At 55.7% G+C, this 22929-nt stretch overlaps 1 protein-coding gene across 5 annotated transcripts in view; it reads left to right on the top strand.

The window, feature by feature from the left end:
• Window positions 1-450: 450 nt before the first annotated feature.
• Window positions 451-22929, top strand: part of PAQR4 (progestin and adipoQ receptor family member 4) — a 32108-nt gene continuing 9629 nt past the window's right edge. The window contains exons 1-3 of one of the 5 annotated variants that reach the window (XM_061561702.1): window positions 18107-18458; window positions 19920-20114; window positions 20443-20624. In XM_061561702.1, coding sequence (XP_061417686.1) covers window positions 20071-20114; window positions 20443-20624 — 226 coding nt within the window. In that variant the 5' untranslated portion in view covers window positions 18107-18458; window positions 19920-20070. Of the gene's footprint in view, window positions 663-7405; window positions 7568-18106; window positions 18513-18544; window positions 20115-20442; window positions 20625-22929 lie in introns of those variants that run through there. The other 4 variants (XM_061561703.1, XM_061561705.1, XM_061561704.1 and 1 more) reach the window with 4 other exon arrangements.

Genomic DNA, 22929 nt, shown 5'->3' with positions numbered 1-22929 from the left:
GTGTGTGTGTACTTGTGTGTGTACGTGTGTGTGTGCACGTGGTGTATTGTGTGTGTGTGTACGTGTGTGTGTGTACGTGTGTGTGTGTACTTGTGTGTGTGTGTGTACGTGTGTGTGTGTACTTGTGTGTGTGTACTTGTGGTGTGTATTGTGTGTGTACTTGTGTGTGTGTACTTGTGTGTGTGTACTTGTGTGTGTGTGTACTTGTGTGTGTGTACTTGTGTGTGTGTACTTGTGTGTGTGTGTGCACGTGTGTGTACTTGGTGCAAAGCAAGGGAGAGGAGAGCAGGGCAAGGGGTGGGTGAAGAGACGCGGGCGTGATGTGATCGGAGGAGGAGGAGGATGATGCGGGAAGGGAGAGAGAGGGGGGGGGTGCTGTAGGTGGGGGTCTCTGGAGTGGGGAGCGCCTCGGATCGCCTTGCTCGGCTCGCGTGGCTGGAGGCGGCAATCCGGGCCTGACGCCGCTGGGGAGGGGGGCTCACGGCGAATGTCGCCTTGAGGCGGCGGCGGCGAGCAGCAGCAGCAGCGACAGCAGCAACAGCAGGAGGAGCAGCAGCAGCAGCAACAGCAGGAGGAGGAAGAGGGATTCGCGGTTCCGTATCGAGGATCTTGGCGGCTTCGGGCTCGCTGCTTCACGTTCTCGCGGCGCATCGCTCTCAACGGTACGCGGGACACACAGACAAAGACCCCCCGTGTAGCCTTCGCAGACTGCTGGGGGCAAGTGCTGCTGTTAGCGAGTAGCACCCGTGAAGGGCGGCACGGCAACACGAGGGCGTGAGTGGAACAACAACACCACCACCACGCCCGGCCGCCTTTGTCTTTACACAGCACCGGGTACTCTGCTTCGTCTGAAGCTAAATCGACCGAGGGGAGGCCCGAGACTGGGCCCTGAGCGGGAATCGAACTCGGGTCACGCGTGGTCTCACGCATACCTACACACACACACACACAGTTACACACACACAGTCACACACACACACAGTTACACACACAGACACACACACAGTTACACATTCACACACACAGACACACACACAGTCACACACACACACAGTTACACACACAGACACACACACAGTTACACATTCACACACACAGACACACACACAGTCACACACACACACAGTCACACACACACACAGTTACACACACAGACACACACAGTTACACATTCACACACACACACAGGTACACACACAGACACACACACAGTTACGCATTCACACACACAGTCACACACACACACAGTTACACACACAGACACACAGACACACACACAGTTACACAGTCAGTCACACACACACAGTTACACAAACAGACACACACACAGTTACACAGTCACACACACACACAGACACAGTCACACACACACACAGTTACACACACAGACACACACACAGTTACACAGTCACACACACACAGACACACACACAGTCACACACACACACAGTTACACACACAGACACACACACAGTTACACATTCACACACACAGACACACACACAGTCACACACACACACAGTTACACACACAGACACACACACAGACACACACAGTCACACACACAGTTACACACACAGTCACACACAGACACACACACAGTTACACACACAGACACACACACAGTTACACACACACACAGTTACAGTCACACACACACACAGTTACACACAGACACACACACAGACACACAGACACACAGTTACACAGTCACACACATACACAGACACACACACAGACACACAGTCACACACACAGTCACACACACACAGACACACACAGTTACACACACAGACACACACACAGACACACACAGACAGACACACACACAGTCACACAGACAAACACAGACACACACAGTCACAGACACACACAGAGTCACACACACAGACACACACACAGTCACACACACAGACACACACACAGTTACACACACAGACACACACACAGACACACAGTCACACACAGACACACACAGACACACACAGACACAGTCACACACAGACACACACACACAGTCATTCACATGCATACCATTACACGCACAGTTACACACACGGTGCACCGCACACATTACACACACAGTCGGGCACAAGAGGCAACAATGATAACCTCACACTCAATCACCCACTTACATTTAACAACTTACAATTAGACAAAGACACCCTACCCCTGTGTATCGCCTTAACAGACTGTTGGGGTAAGCGCTGTGAAGGCGGCACTGTGGCACACGAGGGGGTGGGTGGCCTGCACCACGCGCGGCCGCCTTTGTCTTCCCAGTGGCGATGTTTACTACACATCGCACCGGGTACACATTTGAGGCCGAATCGACCTAGGGGAGGCCCAGCACCGGTGCAGATAATCGTCACTTGGTGTTGGCCGTGAGCAGGAATCGAACTCGGGGCCGCTGGGTTCGTAGCGCAGCGCGCTAACGCCTGCGCCACCGCTCCTCACAGACACACGAACTAACAACACACACGAACACACAACACACACAAGCACACGAACACAACACATACAACATACACGAACACAAACACACGAACACAACACACATAAACACGAACACAACACAAACACACACACAAACACACAACACACACGAACACAACACACGAACACACACAAACACACACAAACACAACACACAACACACACGAACACAACACACGAACACACACACAACACACACGGACACACAGCACACACCAACACACAACACACACCAACACACACAAACACACAACACACGAACACACAACACACACCGACACACAACACACACACCACACGGACACACAACACACGAACACACACAACACACACGGACACACAACACACACAACACACACGAACACAACACACACAACACACGAACACACACAACACACACGGACACACAGCACACACCAACACACACAACACACACCAACACACACAAACACACAACACACGAACACACAACACACACCGACACACAACACACACACCACACGGACACACAACACACGAACACACACAACACACACGGACACACAACACACACAACACACACCACACACACAACACACACCAACACACGAACACACAACACACACAACACACACGGACACACACGGACACGCCCGTTCGCCGCCAGGTGTCGGTGACGTTGACCACGGCGCGTGCCAGGAGAGGTGCCATTTGGAGAGGTGCCATTTGGAGCCACGTGAGCTGCTGGCTGAAAGTCTCGGGACAGGCCCAGAGGTGCCACGCCTTGACTGAGATGACTGGTAGATGTGTGTGTGTGTTAGAATTACACACATTCACACACACACAAAGACAAATACCCTCCGTATAGCCTTAATACACTGTTGGGGCAAGTGCTGTTAGCGAGTAGCATCTCTGAAGGCCGGCACGGAACACGTGGAGGTGGGTGGTCAGCACCACGCCCGGCCGCTTTTGGCTTCCTAATTACGATGCTTACACTCCGTGCCAGTTACTCGTGTAAGTGCACACGCAGATCACACAGATCACACACACACAGATCACACACACAGATCACACACACACACACAGATCACACACACAGATCACACAGATCACACACACAGATCACACAGATCACACACACACAGATCACACACACAGATCACACAGATCACACACACACACACAGATCACACAGATCACACACACACAGATCACACACACACACAGATCACACACACACACAGATCACACAGATTACACACACACAGATCACACACACACAGATCACACACACACACATATCACACACACACACAGATCACACAGATTACACACACACACAGATCACACACACACACAGATCACACACACACACAGATCACACAGATCACACACACACACAGATCACGCACACACAGATCACACACACACACATAGCACACACACATAGCACACACACATAGATCACACAGATTACACACGCGCACTGATTACACACACATAGATCACACACACAGATCACACACGCCTTGATCACACACACATAGATGACACACACACAGATCACACACACACAGATTACACACGCGCACTGATCACACACACATAGATCAGACACGCACAGATCACACACGCCTTGATCACACACACACATAGATGACACACACGCATCACACACGTAGATCAGACACACACATCACACACACTCTGATCACACAACACACATATTACACACTTAAACCAGACACACAGATCACACACATACTATAAAGACAAAGATCCCCCTATAGCCTTAACAAACTGTTGGGGCAAGTGCTGTTAGCGAGCACCTACGAAGGCCGGCACGTGGGTAGGTGTGTATGTACGTTGAACTTCTTTCGCACCGTACGTAGCCAACCGTGCTACTCGGAGGTGCGGAGGGGGTTGGTGGCCAACGCCACTCCCAGCCGTCTTCGTCTCCCCAGTGTCGATGTTTGCACACCGCACTAGGTACTCGTTTAAAGCTGAGTCGACCTAGGGGAGGAAGGCGCAGGACCGGTTCAGACACTCGCTGCCACCTGAGCTAACCACTGCGCCACCGCTCCCCCCGAAGCCACCAACTGCTCACGAACGCCTGCGCGGCTGTGAGCGACGTCGACGACCCGGCTTTATTGCAGCCGGAATTCTCTGGGGCTGAGCTCCAGAAAGTAGACACCTCCCCCTCTCCGCTGTCGGGGAGGCAGGGAAGGGGGTTATGGTCCAGGGAGGGGGTTACGGAAAATGTCGAGCTTGACAACTTAGTCCCCGGCTAGTAGCCAGGGGACGTGGCTTGTCGTGACATCCAAGACGCTGTGATAGAGGCCCTCCTATTTTTGACCCAGAATATGAGACCAAATAAAAAAAATATGCGTTTGATAACGATCTTATTCAACTAGGAAAGCACAGAAAAACACCACCACCATCATCATCAGCCATGCTAAATCCACTGCTGGATGCAGGCCGCCCCAAGTCGCGGCCCTCGCGACCCTCTCGCGACCCTCTCGCGATCTTGCGACGATCCCATCCAGCACCCGCGATACGGACTGAATTCATCGCTCCGTCTCCTCCGCAGTGGACGACCTCTCGGACACGTTCCATCCCCCCGGGCCGCCGCTCCGTTCTTAATCTCGACCATCGCCCCCATATCCGCCACGTGCCCTGCCCAAGAAGCCCAACTCAGCTTTCCCCCCACAGTGGGTGCTCCTCTCTCGCTGTACTTCCATTGTAAACGTGGACACATATATACCTCTTGGTTGGAAAGAGTGGGCAGAGAAGCATGGAGAGGTACGCGGCACGAGGAACACATGGGGGTGGGAGGGCACACGGCCAGTTCGAGACATCAGCTGACCGACGGAAAGTTAAGAAACGTAAGACGAACCATGGAGTGGAAGCCGAGGGAACACGCCGCGTAGATGGAGCGATTGAGCCCGATGGCGTGTAAGAGGGTGTTATTTCCGACCCCCTCATCACACGCAATGGAGACAAAGATCCCCCGTGTAGCCTGGGACAGACTGTTGGGTCAAGTGCTGCTGCTAGCGAGTTGCAGTGCCTATGAAGGCCGACGAGGCACATGAGGGGGTGAGGGGGTGAGGGGGTGAGGGGGGGGAGGGTGGCCAGAATCACGACCGGCCACCTTTGTCTCCCCAGTGTTGATGTTTTACACACCGTACCCAGGGAGGCCCGCGACCGGTTCAAATAATTGCCGCTGGTGTCGCCCCCGACGACACGACCCGTCAGCGTACATCGGTTAGTACCGCGGTGCGAGGCTCAGCGCCTCGCACCGTCCACCGTGTGAGCTCCCCTCCCTGGCCACGCGACGTTCATGCGCAACCACGGCACCGTGCGCTCGCTCGCTCGCCACGACGAGACGAGGTCTGCCACCAGCGACAACTCGGCCACGGTTGTACGGGAGGCCCCGTGGGACGTTCCCAGTCGACCTTGGGGGGGGGGGGGGGTTCCTCCTCTGCAGCATGGCTTCAGCTTACAATCATCACTCGGCTGCCAAAGGCCCCGTTGAGCCAAAGCAGCTTTGTTGCCACGACGACCACGGCTCACGACCTTGGGCAGTGACGGTATCGCAGTTACGTCGAGTTACATAGGGACTCATAGACTCGGACACGCGCTGTATCATTTAAGCTGCTAAGGCCCCGTCGTGCCAAGCAGCTCTGTTGTCACGATGACCACGGCCCCAAGACCGTGGGGCAGTGGCTGCGGTTACCGGACATCATCGCAGGGAGGAGGGAACGTGCAAACCAACCAGAGCAGCAGCAGCAGCAACAGCAGCAGCAGCAGATTATTCACAATAAACCCGCCGCCACTTGCACCACGGATCTACAAGACCGCTTATTCGGCACAATGCTAAGCACTCATTTATAAATAAATAAAAACCCAATCATACGCTGGCCTGCGTTTGCCCTCGCGACCAGAGGGGACCCGCACCTCTCTTGGCCATTCTCTGCGCCCACATCCTTTATGACCCCCCCCCCCCCCCACTTTGGGGTTGTCAGCAACGCGTGCCGCCGCTTGAAAGTGAGTTGTAAAAGCCATCGTTTCCCTGCAACAGCAACGAACATGACAATATACACCCGAGCATAAAATAATATCCACACCAGCATAAAACAATACACAAACGCGCACAAAACCATTGCAAGTCAAATATCATGCACATTGCATCAGAGGGCTGGCCGTGACCGGGAATCCAACAGGGGTTGTTGGTTTAGAAGCGCGATGTGCTCATCACTACGTTACCCATCACCACGGACGTGTTCTGTGGTGATTGGTAACGTTATGTTATCTCCCCATGCTCTGCATGGGTCTCCTCTGGGTTGTCCAATTTTCTTGCGTAGATAAAACCCTACAATGCAACCTGCATTGGCCCAAAATATCCCAATGCCGAAAGATTACCCACAGATTATTCTATTGATATTACACAATGCAACATAACCCATACCCCCCCCCCCTCCGACCTTCTGTGAAGACCTGGCAGGACCCTCCTGAAAAAAGTGCCTTTTTTGTTTTCTGGGTAAACCGGCGGAGTCGTAAACCAGGAGTCTTCTTTGCTGAGTGGCATTTCTCTGTCGCTGCCCTAGCAGAAGCCGTCTGGAACTCACTCTCCCATTGCACAGCAGTAGTAGCAGCAGCATCATCCACATTCAGGCTGCAGCTCAAGGCTCTCGCCCCATTCCAGGCTCTCACCAGACCAGGCTCTAGCTAGTCCAGGCCGGCTTGCGAGGGATTTTGAGCTCTGGCTCCGCACCTCCAAGTTCTCAATCAAACTTTGCGATGTCCCGTCCGTGAAAGAATACTGAGCGCGTTATGAACCACCATGATTGTTAGTGTCAATAATAAACAGGAATATGATTATATCGATATAAATATTGAAGCAGGAGCGTGTTTGGTGCCCTCATCCCCGTAGGGCCCATGCCACGCCCTCGCCTGCTCGACTGGGCCAGCTGCCCTCCGCACCTGCGCTTCAACAAGTACGTGCTGGCTGGGTACCGGCCGGTCTCCACCGGCTCGGGCTGCCTCCACAGCCTCCTCTACCTACACAACGAGTCCGGCAACATCTACAGCCACGGTAACGACGACGGTCCCCCCCACCCTCCCCACGGTTTACCCCCCACACCCCCCTCCCGTTCACCTTCATATTACTCTCTGAGATGCAGGGGGTTTCTACTGAACTCCTAAGAGCCCACAGCATGGATGTTAGGAATAATCCCACAGATGCATCGGATCATGCATGTTTTGGGTTTTGAGTATATCCACCAAATGAATCCTAAGGATGGTAAATAATCTTTATTTTGGGTTTTTAAACGCAGCATTTCAAGAAGTAAGCTACACAGCCCTGGCCCGGTGCAGCCATCGGCTATGATCGGCAACCCCCACGTGAGCCAGGCTTGTGTCTGGACGCTACGAGCTTAGCTCACAAGCGTGGGAGCTCCCCCACCTCCCATAAGGCGTCCACGCCACGGCACGGACCACACACGCCGGCCGCCTCCCGGTAGCTCCCGGCAACTCTCTCCTTCCACCAGCAGCAGTGGAGTGAGCAAGACATTGCAGGGATCTACCCCTTTATCCTCTTACATAAGCCACACATCGCTCGTCACAAGAGTGTGGAGGAGTGTCCTCCAACGTTGGTGAAGGACGCTGCTGCTGCTGGTAAAATAAAAAGTTGAGTTTTTAGTTTATCTACCGGTCATCTCAGTCAGTCAACCCACGGCACCTGGGTCTATCCCGTGACCTCCTGCCAGCTGGCGTTCGACACTTCACGTGGCCTTAAAGTGCACATTGCTTGGCACAATAGCCGTGGTGACGTCAACACCACTAAATGCCGAATGGCGGGTGTTGTCGTTGGAGTAAACGGAGTTATGCGACCGCGGTGTCTCCGACGAGGCAGTTCCTTCCGTGGTTCAGGTCTTGCGCCGGCGCGGAGAGCGAGGGAGTTACGTGAACACTACCCGCTCGTGATATGTTGGGAGCACGATTGTGATCCTACTGATCATGACGTAAAAAAAACGCACGTATTTTCATGGCAGGTTGTGACATGCGGCCCACCGCCGGACAACGGCCTCCCCGAGCTTCGTCGCCCACGGTGGTTGTCGGCTTTTAGAAAGGCCCCAGCATCCAGCCTTGGTGTCTGGAACATGTCCCAGAAGCGCGACGCTCCGTCGCGTCACCTTCGTTCACATTTTGTTCCATTCAAGGGCGACTGACGGCTCCGTGCAAGCAGCCGGCGCGTCCGTGGCATAGCCATGGAGCGTGCGGGCCGTGTGACTGCACTAGGGCCTCGCGGACCAGAAGGGGCCAGGGTGCCAGCTGCAGGGAGGGGGCGGAGGCGTCCGTTGATTGGTGATGGGTTTCTGCCGCGCCGTCTCCGCCGCGCCGCTCGCGTGCGGTGGCGGCGCGGCTGCCGAGCCGTGGCGAATTCAAAACAGTGAGCGTCCTCCGATCGACCGACGCTCCCGGTTCCGTGCCGAGACCGCTGCGGCACGCAGGACGCGTCTTCTCGCCGCCTCTCTCGTCAAATCGCAGCCGCTCGGGCACCTCGCCACGTCGTGCCGGTTATCCGGCCATACTTCGTCACGCCGGTCGGTTGCAGTGCTCGCGAAGAGGCAGGGCCACCGGGTGTTGGTTAAGACATCGGCGGCCACCGATGTCAGCTGCGGCCGGGAGTGGAACCCGCGGTGCACCGACCGCCATGCCACCAGCCTCGCCCCGGGCCTGTACTATTGCGTAATAGCGCGCGCGTGCGTCTACAAGCCCACCTCATTGTCCGCACGCACGACGTGAGGCTGCCTCTATTTATACCCACAAGGGCAACGGGGCATGCCAGTACAGTGCTGCATTCAGACGCCTTGGCAGCCCAGACGACACAACACGCCCGCAGCCAGGCCGACTTGCACTCTCGTTTTCGTTCGAGTAAACATACGGCCCTTTTACCAATCCACTGCTGGATGAGAACCTTTCTGTGTCGTTCCGGTTGCGGAGGTTACCTCGCCGTACTTCACCGTGCTGATTAGTGCGGGTTGGTGAAGGTGGGAAACATAGACGTTGGAGCATAGTACAGTACAACGGTGGGTTTTTCTGCACTCGCCTCTGCTGACATCGCAGCAGCAGTCTAGAGCGCCTGTTATGCACGGTGGTGGTCGCCCATCCAAGCTCTATTGATGCTGTTAAAACCCTGCTTAGTTTCTGCGACCTGTCACTATCGGGTGCAATGCTGTGGCTCTGTTGGCTCTCGAGAGCCAAAGAAACAACGACAAAGGATCTGGTGACGCTGCTGCGTTGGCAGCGATGGCACAAGCACGGTCAACAAATAAACCCAACGCGTTCCTCAATATAACGCCGCGCGGCCTCTAAAAGGCAAACATGTAATTGGCGTCGTTTCGGGCAATGGCCCTTGTCCACAGAACAGAGAGACGGAGAGTGGCCGCCCCACCGCTCTCGCCTCTCTGTGCGCTGTGCACGAGGGAAGTTACCCCTCACCGATTGTGAAACAGAGTGCGGTTGAGCGTTGCCAACGGATGCAACGTGGACATTGTTAAGTCTGTGAAACGTGACGAGAATGTGGGAGCAGGTGTGCCGTAATGGCTGCGTGCGTGCGTTGCGCTGCACGCGCCACACACAACCGTACGACCGGCATCGGAGTAGCGCAGTGCCGAAGGGAGTGATGCGTGTGCGCAGCAGGGGAATAACAATCGATTCATATTTCACCACACGGGAACGCAACGAGGCTACGTCCGCTTGCCACGAGCATACCAGCATGCCTACGGACACGTGAATTTACACAGTGGGAAAGAGATACAACGGGTCTGGTGAAATGCTCTCCAACTAGCCCTGAAAGTCGTACTCCGTCGACTCCGTCCGTCTCCCTGTCTGTCCTTGCGTCTTGATACAGTGGCGGCGAGATAACCCTCGTAAAGACGATCCAGTTTGAGTGAAACTTGAGTGCAAAGTTGTGTTGCTGTTAGGGACTCACGCTATTCAAAACCAATGGTTACCTCAAACTTGTACGTGTGTTTGATTTCTTTTGCACCGTACGTAGCAAACCATGCGATTGGGAGCTTGAGAGATACGAGTGAAGCAGAAGGCACGACAAGATTTGCAAGCACGCAAACGAATTTCTGCCCTTGCCCTGCCCGCTAGCCGTCAGATTACGTACAGCTAATTAAATTATGAAACTAACGCACGCTGAAAAGCGTTACAGATCCATGGTGCGCACGGTAATAATGATGATGATGATTTGGTATGGCCATGTTGCGCAACTATGAGAGATTTGGTCCTAAGGGTGCAGCGGTAGCGAGATGTTAACTACCTCGCCTGGTCTACAGGAGGTCGTGCGTTAGACCCTGACGCCTGCTGCATATTTGGAGTTTGCATGTCTCTCTCCCCGTGGTCGCGTGGATTTTTCTCCAGGACTTCCGCTTTTTCCCTCCACATTTAGAAACATACCTTGAGAATATTAGACTGCTATAAATCTCCACATGACAAGCTACTTCGTTGAGCTGTCATTTTGACAGCCAGGTCGCTTCTGAAAAAAAGCTATCTAGCTCACTGCGCCTTACCTGGTAAAATAAAAAAATAGTTGGAAGTGATTTCGCCGTTCAATTGCTTTGTCTGGGAGTTGGCGAACACGAGGGCACGACAGCTCCCGCTCGTGTTATGCACAGGACTCGTGCCGTTTGGTGCAGCGAGTCGAGAGGGTGAGGGGGGGACCTTGTCCGCGACGTGGGATCTAATCGCCCGCCCTGCGTTCGACCCGTGGCGAATTCTGGCACCGTCGTTCAATTAACCGATTGGTCAATTCGTCCGCCGTTTTGATTGCCCCGGTCAATAAATGGGCGCGCGTCTCGCAGCGTCGGCAGCGAGGGGACGTCGCTCCGGCCGATGGGCAAGCGCATCGGCAGCGCGGCCGGCGCGTCGACCGGAGAGCTCCGGCCGACACGTGGGGTCGGGGGTGACCCCGCGCGGGAACCCGAGCAACGCGGGCGCCGTCGCAGGGGTCGAGAGTCGTGACGATCCCGATCGCTGCACGGACTGCACGATGGTCTGTGGCGTCATCACGTCCGTGCTCCCCCCACCGCTGTCCAGTGAGTGTGGTGCAGTACGGTCAAATAACCGCCACGATGCACACGGTACAGGGAGGCCCTCATCCATCAGCGAGCGGATTGATGCAAGGGCTTGGCATGTCCATCCAAACACCCAACGGGATCAGCGACAAAACTTGAGGTGAAGGCCGCATTGAGCATCGGATGGAAGTGGCTCAGAATTCTTGATTTGAAGCTTTCGTGACTGCAGGACTCCATACTCTTTGGTTTTTTCAGTAAAGTCACGTAGATAGAAAAAATAATAGATCACGACGTTTTGATCGAAACAACAAGTGACTGTCTTTAGGTGAAGACGGTCACTTGTTGTGAAGACCTACATGACTTTACCGAAAAAACCAAAGAGTATGGTTTAGAAATGGCGTCAAGGCCAGGGCTCAGTGGTGTGGCCTGGGTTGCTCAGTTTGGTGTGCTGCTCTCACGGTCTGGAACTCACTTCCCCCCAGACATCTGTGCTGTCGACTCCCTGTTCAAATCCAGGCGTGAGACCTGCCTCTTCCCTTCTGCTTTTGACTGTCTCTTTCTCTCCTTGTTCAGTAAAACATTTGGTATCCAAAAGATACCAACATCCCCGTGTCTGCATGGCGCCCTGAAGCACGGCTGCTTCCCTACACGTTATCGACTCGTGTATCGCATCGTAGACTCGTGTATCTCGTCGTGTATTACAGCAGCAGTGGCCTAGCCGTCGATTGGCGCCCTGGTGGCGAGATCTTTTCTGCCTCGCCTGGGAAACGAGACGTCGTGGGTTCGATTCCAACCCCGGCGCCTGTATATTTGGAGTTTGCGGTGTCTTTCTCTCTCCCTGTGGTTGTGTGGATCTATCTCCGGTTCCTCCGGTATTTCCCTCCATGAATAGAATCAACATCACGTGTTTAGCGTGTTAGTGCTGCTATAAATTTCCACGTGATGATAAGCCGCTTCGTCGAGCTATCATTGGTGGTATCCAGGTCGCGTCTGAAAAAAATAATGTGCGCAGCAGGCGGTGCAACAATTATACCACAGCCCACGGGATGGAAAACACCCAGCCGCCGGGGTACGAAGAGGAGCAGCGCGCACTGGACAGGGGGGGGGGGGGTCCTTGTAATCCCTCGCAAACCCTGCAACGCTGCTGTATTGAGACCGGGGGGAGATCTCCGATCGGCTCGTGAGTTCAGCCCCTTCGCAGTGCCCCCCTCCCCAACTCAATACGGGGGGGGGGGGTAACGCTTGAGCCCCCCCCCCTCCTCACTGCTGGGCCGAGTGGGGTCGTTACTGACACGTTCACTAATCACGCACCCACACGTGGCGCGTGGAGATTCTCAAAGACGTGGGTGTGCGACATCCGTCGGGGACATGAATCATCTCACATCATCTGCCGCGAGGCAATCGTCGTCATCATCAACGCTTCATCATCGGCGACCATGGCCAATCCACTGCTGGTTGAGAGCAGTGTAGTAATAGAACTTCCTTGCCGTCGGGACGCGTCTGCGCGTTTCTTCACACGGATGTGGCCAGGCCACGTATCGGTTGGTGGTGGCGGTGGCTACAGTGGTGAGGTCGTATCCATGGATACGGCAGCGACGGGGCCTCTCGTTAGTTAGCAGACGTGGCTTTCTTGGAGACGTGAGACCGTCGACGGTCCGCGGATACTGGCGCTTCACCCACCCCGGGGAGAGTCCCTCGGTGTTGAGTTGGAAGATCCTTGATTCAGGACCCGATGTAAGAGCGTTGATTGCCCCCCCCCCCTCGTCCCCGGAGGAGAGGGCCATCATGGTGGTTAAGAGTGGTTGTTGCCGTGGAGACCGAGAGGTCGTTGATCGGCGTTCGCTCGCCGGGTTGACGCGACTCCTTACTGAAGAGAGCGGCCCACCTGAAGGCTGCCACCCTCCACTCCTGTGCGTTTCTAAAGGCAACGTACACGCACAGCCTGTTTGTCACTCTGGTCAGTTCGGGTTGGAGGAGGGGCTATAGGAGCCTTGCTTAGCTTCTGGGCTCTGATGTCACCGGGCCCATTCCGAGCGTTTTGTTCAGAGGCCAAAAGACGACGACACAACGATCAGGGTTATCGTTGATAAAAAAGCATACACAGCAGAGGTCGCAACCGGGTACCCGATACCCGTACCCTACCCGATACCCGGCTACCCGTACCCGGCCGGGTACGGGTACGGGTACCCGTTTGCGACCCTGGTGCGGCCGGGTACGGGTAGGCCGTGAGTCACTGGTGAGTAACCGTTTGTCACTCATTTCCCAACGTCTTGTCTCTTCTCACAGTTCAAGTTCCTAGAATCAACCCACCCGCGCCTGCAACATGGCTTCATCCCAGAGGTCGCAATCAGGTACCCGATACCCGTACCCGGCCGGGTACGGGTGTAGGGTACGGGTACGGCCGGGTACGGGTACCCGTTTGCGACCCTGGTGCGGCCGGGTACGGGTAAGGTATCAAAACCCGTTTGCGACCTCTGATACACAGCCCTTGGTCATTCCACTGTTGGATGATGGCCTCCCCATACCGCATCGGTCTTGAGGGTCGCTTGACCATACTTCACCACGCTGGTCAGTGGAGGATGGGGCAATGGCGGTTCCAGCTCTTCTCTTTTTTTAAACTCTTAGTCACAGATGGTGACATCAGCACAGCGCTCGGGTTTTGTCAATGCCCGGCCGGGCCGATGGGATCGCGAGCTGAGACAGGATTTGATGACGGAGGGCAGGGGAAATGGGGCCTCGCCTCGTCTAATTGGATTGGTGGCGTTAATCGCAGCATCACCTGAGCCCCTAACGTCCTTCATGGACGCCGGATTGTGCCAACGCACATGGAAACGAATTACTGCTTAATCCGGGTTTACGTGGACATAGGGTTAGTGCCCATTACCGCCGCTTGACTGCTCCGCAGCAGCGGCGGCGGTGGCTGCGCTGCTACGCTGCTACACGTGGCTGCCCGTAGCGGTCCAGCGCTGTCGAGGCAGCAGCAAGGGTTAGTGGATTACCGCACAAAGGTGTCGTATGAAATTCCCTTCCCGTGGGGGTCGAGAAGGCGCTACAGCAGATGCGGACAAATCTCCATCTGTTGCATCTGTACAGGGAGAGAGTGGGGCCCCCTCGCACACGCACGCTTTCTCCGGTTGACATCTTACTATATAGAGAACCGCAGAGCTTGGGCAACTTTTGGCGTTGTCTCGGCGCCTGGCTGCTGCTGCATGCCTCCCAGCTTGTCTGGTTCTCTCCCTGACTCTCTGGCGGCGTGTTACAAGTTGAAATTAAGTTAATCAATGTATCACGGGTGCTCGAGTTATTGTCAAAAGGGGCCCGAGGTGAGAGGCATAGGCCGCGGGTTGCGATGCTCACGTTGCTTGGCAACCGTCTCTTGCCCAGCTGGAGCGCTCTGCACACACAGCCGGTCCATGGGCCCCGAACATCAGGGATGGCGCACATGGCAGCAGCAGCAGCAGCATCATCGCCCCCGTCCGAGAAAACCTGGCAGGACCCTCCTGAATTAAGAGTCTTGAGACTCTGAGGCTTTACCTGGGTAAACGAGCCTCAGGACAAATAACAATAGAGCCAGGCAGACCCACATCTCAGTGGGCATTGCCTTGTAGGATGCGGATGGATGAGTTTTATTTTGATGTTTCTGGGTGATTTGTTCACCTGTCTTTGCACTACTCTCGTGTATTTGTGTTGTTTGTTGTTGCGACGTTCTTACCCGCCCCGGCTGGAAATCTGTGAAAAAGAGCTTCATACGTCATCGTATTCCTCCTCCTGCAGTATAAATATTGTGATTCACCCCACAGCTTTATACTGTACAGCGGCTGGCATCACGGGCCCTGTGCGAGGAATTAATGGGGTCCCCCACCTATCTCCAATCCGGCCCCCCAGCCCCCACCGCCTCTTCCTGGCACGAAGCCTGGGCCCCCTCCTGCCCCACGCGGGCCCTGGCGCGCTTGCACCGCCTGCGCCCCTCTGCCCGACAGCTACGCCACCGAGCGTCAACTACCCCGGGGACAATCCTTCTCAAGCCCGAGGGGCCCGTGAGTCACGCGCTGCGCCACTCGAGTCGACGGCAGCTTCTGCCCGGGCTTGTTGCGAGCCCCGTGGTGAGGCTCATTCAGGAGCCATCTCCAAAGATATCCCTCCAACCCGTTTTGGAAATGTTGGGATATCGAGCGAATCGCCCATGAAGGCCGGTGCGGCACACGATGGCGGGTTAGTGGCCAGTACCGCTCCCGGCTGCCCATTTGAGGTGGAGTCGATCTAGGGGAGGCCCAGGACCGGTTCCTGTCAACGCACACAGGTGGTGGCAGTGGGATAGACGCATCTACCACCTTGCTGGTGGCCAGCAGCGTAACTCACGTGGGGGAAGGGGCTGCCTTGCCCCCTCCCCCCCAAAGAGTTAGGGGCCCGATGGACAACCACGTTTAATTTGTTTATGAAAACAATTTCGTTCACGTTCCACGTTTTATTTTCATTGGAGTCGTCACGTTTGGGCTTCCGCAAATAGGGGCCCCCCACCTTGGTCGATTGCCGCACTCCCTGAGCTGTTGATGTCATTACGACGCCACTGGTGCTGATGGGGAATCGGGGTGCCGTCTCGAGTAGCAGGGTTGGTGGTGGATTGATGGGGGGGGGGGGGGCGCTCTTAAGAGGATTGGGTAGGGCCCCCCCCCCTCTTTGTTCAATTCCTTCCCCTCTCGAATTACCGGCACCGCACCGCGGCCGATGCCAACCAACGTCGGCGGCGTGGAGCGCACCGTGGACATTCCAGTTCTGGAATTCAAGTGCGAGATGAGAGTCGCGACCGGTGATTTGAGATGTGGCCTCCTCCCTCGCTGGGTGTAGTTGCATCGTCTTGGCGATTCGGTGACCGAATCGCACCGGAGGATTGCGCAATGTCCTCGAGTGGTGCGTGCCAACCACGACCATCGTCAACATGCACAGCGCCGCCCATCAAAGGCAGCTCCACGCTGGACAAATGTCTTTGAATAAACTAAATTATTTTTGTATTTTACCAGCAGCTAAGGCCCACCGTGCTGTTTTTTCAGAAGCGACCTGGCCACAAATGATAGCTCAACGAAGGGGCTTATCGTCGTGTGAACATCTGTAGCAGCCAAATACTCTTACACGCGGGTTGTTGATTCTAAATGTGGAGGGAAACACCGGAGGACCCGGAGCAAAAAAATCCACGCGACCACGCGGTGAGATCGGCACGCAGACTCCAAATTTATTCAGGCGGCGGGAGTTACCCCCCCCCCACCACACGCGGTCTGCCGATTGACAACCGAGGTTGATGACGCTGGAGGGATCAAATAAAACAACGCTGCCGCGCCGGGAGATGTGAGTCGAATCGGCGACCTCTGGGCAGCAAAGTGCAGCGTGCTGCTGCTGATGATGATGCTGCTGCTGCTGATGATGATGATGATGATGCTGATGATGATGCTGCTGCTGCTGCGGACGACGCCGCAGGAGTCGCGCTCTGCGGGCTCGCGAGCTGCGTCGCCGCTCTTCGTGGGCGAATCTCAGCGGCATCACATCCCTGCGACTCGCACAGCCATGCATCCACTACCAGCAGCATCATCATCAGCAGCATCCACCACCAGCATCATCATCAGCAGCATCCACCACCAGCATCATCATCAGCAGCAGCATCATCAGCAGCATCCACCACCAGCATCATCATCAGCAGCAGCATTATCAGCAGCAGCATCATCAGCATCAGCAGCAGCATCATCAGCAGTAGCAATCAGCAGCATCATCAGCAGCATCATCAGCATCATCATCAGCAGCATCATCAGCAGCAGCATCATCAGCAGCATCATCATCATCAGCAGCATCATCAGCAGCATCATCATCAGCAGCATCATCATCAGCAGCAGCATCATCAGCAGCAGCAGCATCATCATCAGCAGCAGCATCATCAGCAGCAGCATCATCAGCAGCAGCAGCATCATCATCAGCAGCAGCATCATCAGCAGCATCATCATCAGCAGCAGCATCATCATCAGCAGCAGCATCAGCAGCAAACATCTCCACCGCCGGCCACGCGCACTCAGTGCCCCTTACCCCCCCCCCCCCGCGTGCTCCACTCACCTCCTCACCCAGCCACCGCCTCCTCACCCAGGCTCCACCTCGTCTCCAGCCCCAGCCCCACTCCCAGCTCGTTCTGTCTCTTCACGCCGCCCCCGTTCCTCCTCCTCGCCACCCCCACCCACCCCCATCCCCCCACCTCGTCCCCCAGACCCTTCCCCTCCACGTTGAAGCCTCCAAATACAAAGATGCCCCGGCACAGTATAACCTGCACGAGGCGGTACGGGCAAGGGCTGTTAGCGAGTAGCACCTCACGTGGAGCCTGCACCCCCCTCACCCCCGCCCCTCACCCCCGCCCCTCACCCCCGCCCCTCACCCCCGCCCCTCACCCCCGCCCCTCACCCCCGCCCCTCACCCCCGCCCCTCACCCCCGCCCCTCACCCCCTCGTCTCCGCCCCGCGTGGTGACGTCACGCCCCGGCTCCCTGGTCCCGCTGTCTCCGGGCCTCTCTCCCTCGGAGCCGCTCTCTCCGCTCGCCCCTCGCTCGCTCACTCAGCGCTCGCCCCTCGCTCGCTCCCCTCGCTCGCTCACTCACACTCTCTCATTCGTCTCTCCCCTCGCTCTCTCCCCTCGCTCGCTCACTCAGCGCTCGCCCCTCGCTCGCTCCCCTCGCTCGCTCACTCACACTCTCTCATTCGTCTCTCCCCTCGCCCTCTCCCCTCGCCCCTCGCTCACTCAGACTCTCTCCCCTCGCTCTCTCCCTTCGCCCTCTCCCCTCGCTCTCTCACTCCGCCTCGCTCGTCTCGTCCGCTGTCGTCTGTTGGGGAGCGCTGAGGGGTCTCTAAGGGGGGAGGCGGCGCGGAGCGAGCGGTGAGCGCGGACCCGTGGTGGACGAGGTGGACGCCTCTCCCCGTGGTGGACGAGGTGGAACTCGTGGATATTGTGTAAACTCTGTTGAGATTGTGTAAACTCGTAGTGCGTGAGATGTTGTGTTCACCGCTCGTGCTGTTGGCTCATGGTTGAGACACTGGGCTCACACGTGGTGGCCATCATAGCCTGTGGTGGTCACTCGTGCGTCTGTGCTGCACGATACCGCGGGTTGACTCCACGTGTCACCGCGTGCTACGGGATACGCGCTGCAACCAGAGGGTCCGAGACATCTTGAGACAATTGTCTTATCGTCTGAGTCGCATGGCCACAGTGGCACTGCTGTGGCTTGGCTGTGACTGTCCACTGATGAAGGAGCAGCATCGGGCTGCTGACGTTCTGATGGGGCTGATGGTTGCACCACGAGGGATGTGGAGGCCAGAAGGCTTTGCGATGTTTGAGTCTTCAGGGCCCGGGACTTGCTGTAACTGCACGCGGCTCGATCATCAGCAGCGCTGGCTCGCGCTTGTGCATTGACGGGAAGGCGAGGCAAGATTCATGTGTCTAGCAAGCGGGCAGGCGAGTGGACATCACACAGAACTGCTGCTGCTGCTGCTACGTGTGTGGACACGGCTGAGCGTGGTGTTTTGTGTTCGTATTGGGGCAGGCGCGCATGGGAGTTGACGGAAGACGCCGTGAAGACGGTGTCTCGGCTCTCGGCGTTTGGGCCGATTGGCCTTCATCCGCGCGATGTCTTGGGCTGAACAGCTGACGGCTTGGGTCCACCAGCTGGTGGTGTGCGGCCTTCAGGAAGCCGTTCGGTGTCGTGGGGTTCCCTTTGCTGTAGCGGAGTAGAAAGGAATAGCTCAACGTTTCGGCCGACCGGCTTATATCAGCAAGGATTTGGTTGCAGTTTGGAGGAGTAGGCCAAACTAGCCTCAAGGTAGAGGAGCTCCCTAGAGCTCCATCCAGTGGAGGCCCTTCCACCAGCAGTGGAATGAGCAAGTCATTGCAGGGCTGCACCTTTACTTTTTATTGCGTGGGTGGGTGGAAGTCCTCTGCACTGGTACTGTGAGTAAAGGCAGGTTCTGGACGTTTCGGGTGCCTCGCCTTATGCAGGAATCTTTGGGGTCTCGAGTGTGTATGCGCACGTTGAGAGCGTTAGGGTAGAGTCGTTAGCTCGCTCCGCTACGACCCCGGCCACCCGAGTTCTATTCCCAGCCGACACCAGTGACAAGTATCTGAACCGGTCCTGGGCCTCCCCTAGGTCGACTCGGCCTCAAATGAGTACCTGGTGCGGTGTGTAAGCATCGCCGCTATGGAGAGACAAAGGCGGCCGGGTGGTTGCTGGCCACCCACCCCCTTCGTGTGCTGTGCCGGCCTTCATAGCTGCTATTCGCTAACAGCACTTGCCCCAACAGTCTGTAAAAGGCTATCCGGGGGATCTTTGTCTTTGTTTTGTAGAGGGGTGGTGATCACTGCTTGGCCATGGACGCGCGCAAGGCCGTGAGCAAGCCGAGCTCTGGCTCGCTCGTCTATTACTACGACATTCTGGCCATGCTGCTCATTTACGTGCTGTGGTTGGCAGCGGTCATTCTCCTCTTCTAGCACCACCATGCAGCACCACCGCGGAATGGCAGCCACCACCACCAGCAGCAGGTGAGACACCCAGTCGTGTGTGTGTGTTGCGTGGAGCGGTGGTGCAGTGGTTGCCTATAACCTCGCAACCCGAGTTGGATTCCCGCTCGCAAGCAATAACGGTGGCGAAATATTTTAACCGGTTTCTTGGCATCTCTTGGGTCGATTTAGCCTTTAAGGAGTACATGGTGCAGTGTGTAAATATCAGCGTTGGGGGATACAAAGGTGGTCAGATGTAGCTCTGGCTTGGTAAAGGTTACACAGTGGATATTCGTCTCTGTAATGATGCCCTTGATATTGTGGTGAAGTATGGTCAACATAATCCTTGCGACCCGCACGGCGTGGGGAGTCCTTGGTCCACCAGTGGATTGATTGACACAGCGGCTGTCAACGAGGAGGACACCAGTGGGAGGGAGGTGTGCAGCGGCATCCCGATACGGTCGCCGAACGAGGAACGTCTCCGAGGTGCGATCAAGCCAAGGCATGAAGCTCTACGGAGAGAAGATGTGTCGAAGAGTCGGATGCGGCACGGTGAGAGAGACAGGAGATGTCTACAAGACCTGGAGGTGGTGCCAGGTTGGATAGACGGCTTCCACGGCGGCCCACGTCCAGGCCTGCGAGCGCCACGTGCACCGCGCAGGCCACGGCGTGACCCCCCCCCCCCCCACGACGCATGCGCGTGCGGCCCTCAAGGCTCCCGGGTCCTCCCTCCAGTGCGCACGAGAGGGCAGTCCTCCCTGATCCTCCGCAGCGTGCCGCACAGTCCACACCGCTCCTCGGTTGCCGTTCGGGCCGGCTGCCGAGGCGAGTGACGCCGGACGAGCACGGACCCCTCGAGGTGGACGACGGTGGGCGGCGTGGGAGTCGGCGCGGGGGGAGCGTGAGGTCGACTTGTCGGGCTTGAGGTCGGTGCGGGTGATTGGATGTTGTGAACGTGCTCCAGGCGAGGTGTCTGGTTTGTTGTCCTTCCCCCGCACCTGTGATTAGCACGGTTGGCTACGGTACGGTGCTAAAGAAGCTCAACGTACATTCATACAACATACAGACTTCAAGTAAGGGGCAGGAATATCACTGTGGAACTGCTAATGGCAATGGGGTACAGCGGATAGTGTGGTGGTGCCGCAGGCGTCGGAGCCGAGCGAGCGAAGGGGCGCAGAGGCGGGCGGACGTCGAAGTGGTCGGACTCCTCGCGTCTCGCTGGCTCCACGGGTCGTGGGCGGGCGGCGCTGCTGGAGCCGGCGCCAACTCTGCTGCGACGCGCCCGCGGTGTCGCTCACCGGGTCGCCACGGAGTGCCACTTTCAGCAGTGCCACTTTCAGCAGTGCCACTTTCAGCAGTGACACTTTCAGCAGTGCCACTTTCAGCAGTGCCACTTTCAGCAGTGCCACTTTCAGCAGTGCCACTTTCAGCAGTGCCACTTTCAGCAGTGACACTTTCAGCAGTGCCACTTTCAGCAGTGCCACTTTCAGCAGTGACACTTTCAGCAGTGACACTTTCAGCAGTGCCACTTTCAGCAGTGACACTTTCAGCAGTGACACTTTCAGCAGTGTCACGCCGCTGTGCACTGCCTGTGACACACAAGGAGCCTTCTGGCTTCTCTCTGCAGCAAACCGCCAGCGGTCACGGTGCTCTTGTGGTGCCTCGCTCTATTGACCGTACATTTCACTTGCCCGCTGCCAGCGGTTCGTCGATTGGCAAAGTCGCGTGTGGTGTGGTACGCCCACCGCTTCCAAGGCGTGGAAGAGTAGACCAAATACTCTTTTTAGAGCTTCCTACAGTGGAGGCCCTTCCCTCAGCAGTGGCGGTCGGGGAAAGCATGCGATTGCGGGGCCGCACCTTTGCCTTTTAACCCGGAAACGAGGGCAAATGTACCGCACGGGTCACTCGGTCCGCCGTGTCGTATGCAAGTTTGGTGCGTGCCAGTCAACATTCCACTTTAAACCGTTACCGGATACCGATTCTGAACACTGTTACTGGTTCAATCTTAATTTTGGAGCTTTCGTGACTGCAGGAATTATTCTTTGTTTTTTTCGGTAAAGTCACGTATAAAGATAAAATAATAAATTAAATAATAGCATACGACGTTTCGATTGCAACACAAGTAATCATCATCAGGTATAATGAAATAGCGACATAGAATCTAACCAGAAAACTATAGACAGACACATAAGCAGACAGATATCACCAAGATACATAGAGAGAGCAACCCAGGTACAGAGAGGGGTGACCGTCTCTGTGGGGTGGCCTTAAATAGACAGAGGGGGGCGGAGGCAGAGAGAGGGAGGGGGTAGGGAAAACATTTACATGTCAATGAGTACGAAGGGACGCGTAGTAAAGTAAGCAGGCTTAGAGGGAGACAGAACACACTAAATTAAATAACCTAGCAAAGTATCGAAATGTTATGTAAAACGACACAGAGTCGGTCAACACACAATTAACGCATAGCCTGGTCGATTACGTATTTCAAAGATTGCTAAGTTAGAATTTATTTGTGAAAATTCCAAACAAAGACAAAACATAAAAACAAGAGGAACGGTGACTTTACCGAAAAAACAAAGAATAATTCCTGCAGTCACGAAAGCTCCAAAATTAAGATTGAACCACTTCTACGGGAAAGTTCCAAGTTTACCTTTTTCTCTCTCTCTGGGTTTTTGTTCTCTCTCTCTGCCTGTATATTTAGTGTAATTCTTTCTGTCTACACTCGTTTTTTATCGTTCTTAGGTTCTGCTCTGTCTGTGTGTCTCCGTTCCTCTTGTTTTTATGTTTTGTCTTTGCTTGGAATTTTCACACTTAAATTCTAACTTAGCAATCTTTGAAATACGTAATCGACCAGGCT

The sequence above is a fragment of the Lethenteron reissneri genome, chromosome 28 (genome assembly GCF_015708825.2).
Source record: "Lethenteron reissneri isolate LAM-NWPU_2019-01 chromosome 28, ASM1570882v1, whole genome shotgun sequence".
Lineage (NCBI taxonomy): Eukaryota > Metazoa > Chordata > Hyperoartia > Petromyzontiformes > Petromyzontidae > Lethenteron > Lethenteron reissneri.
Note: the sequence above shows the minus strand (reverse complement) of the source record. Positions and strands in the feature narration are given on the sequence as shown.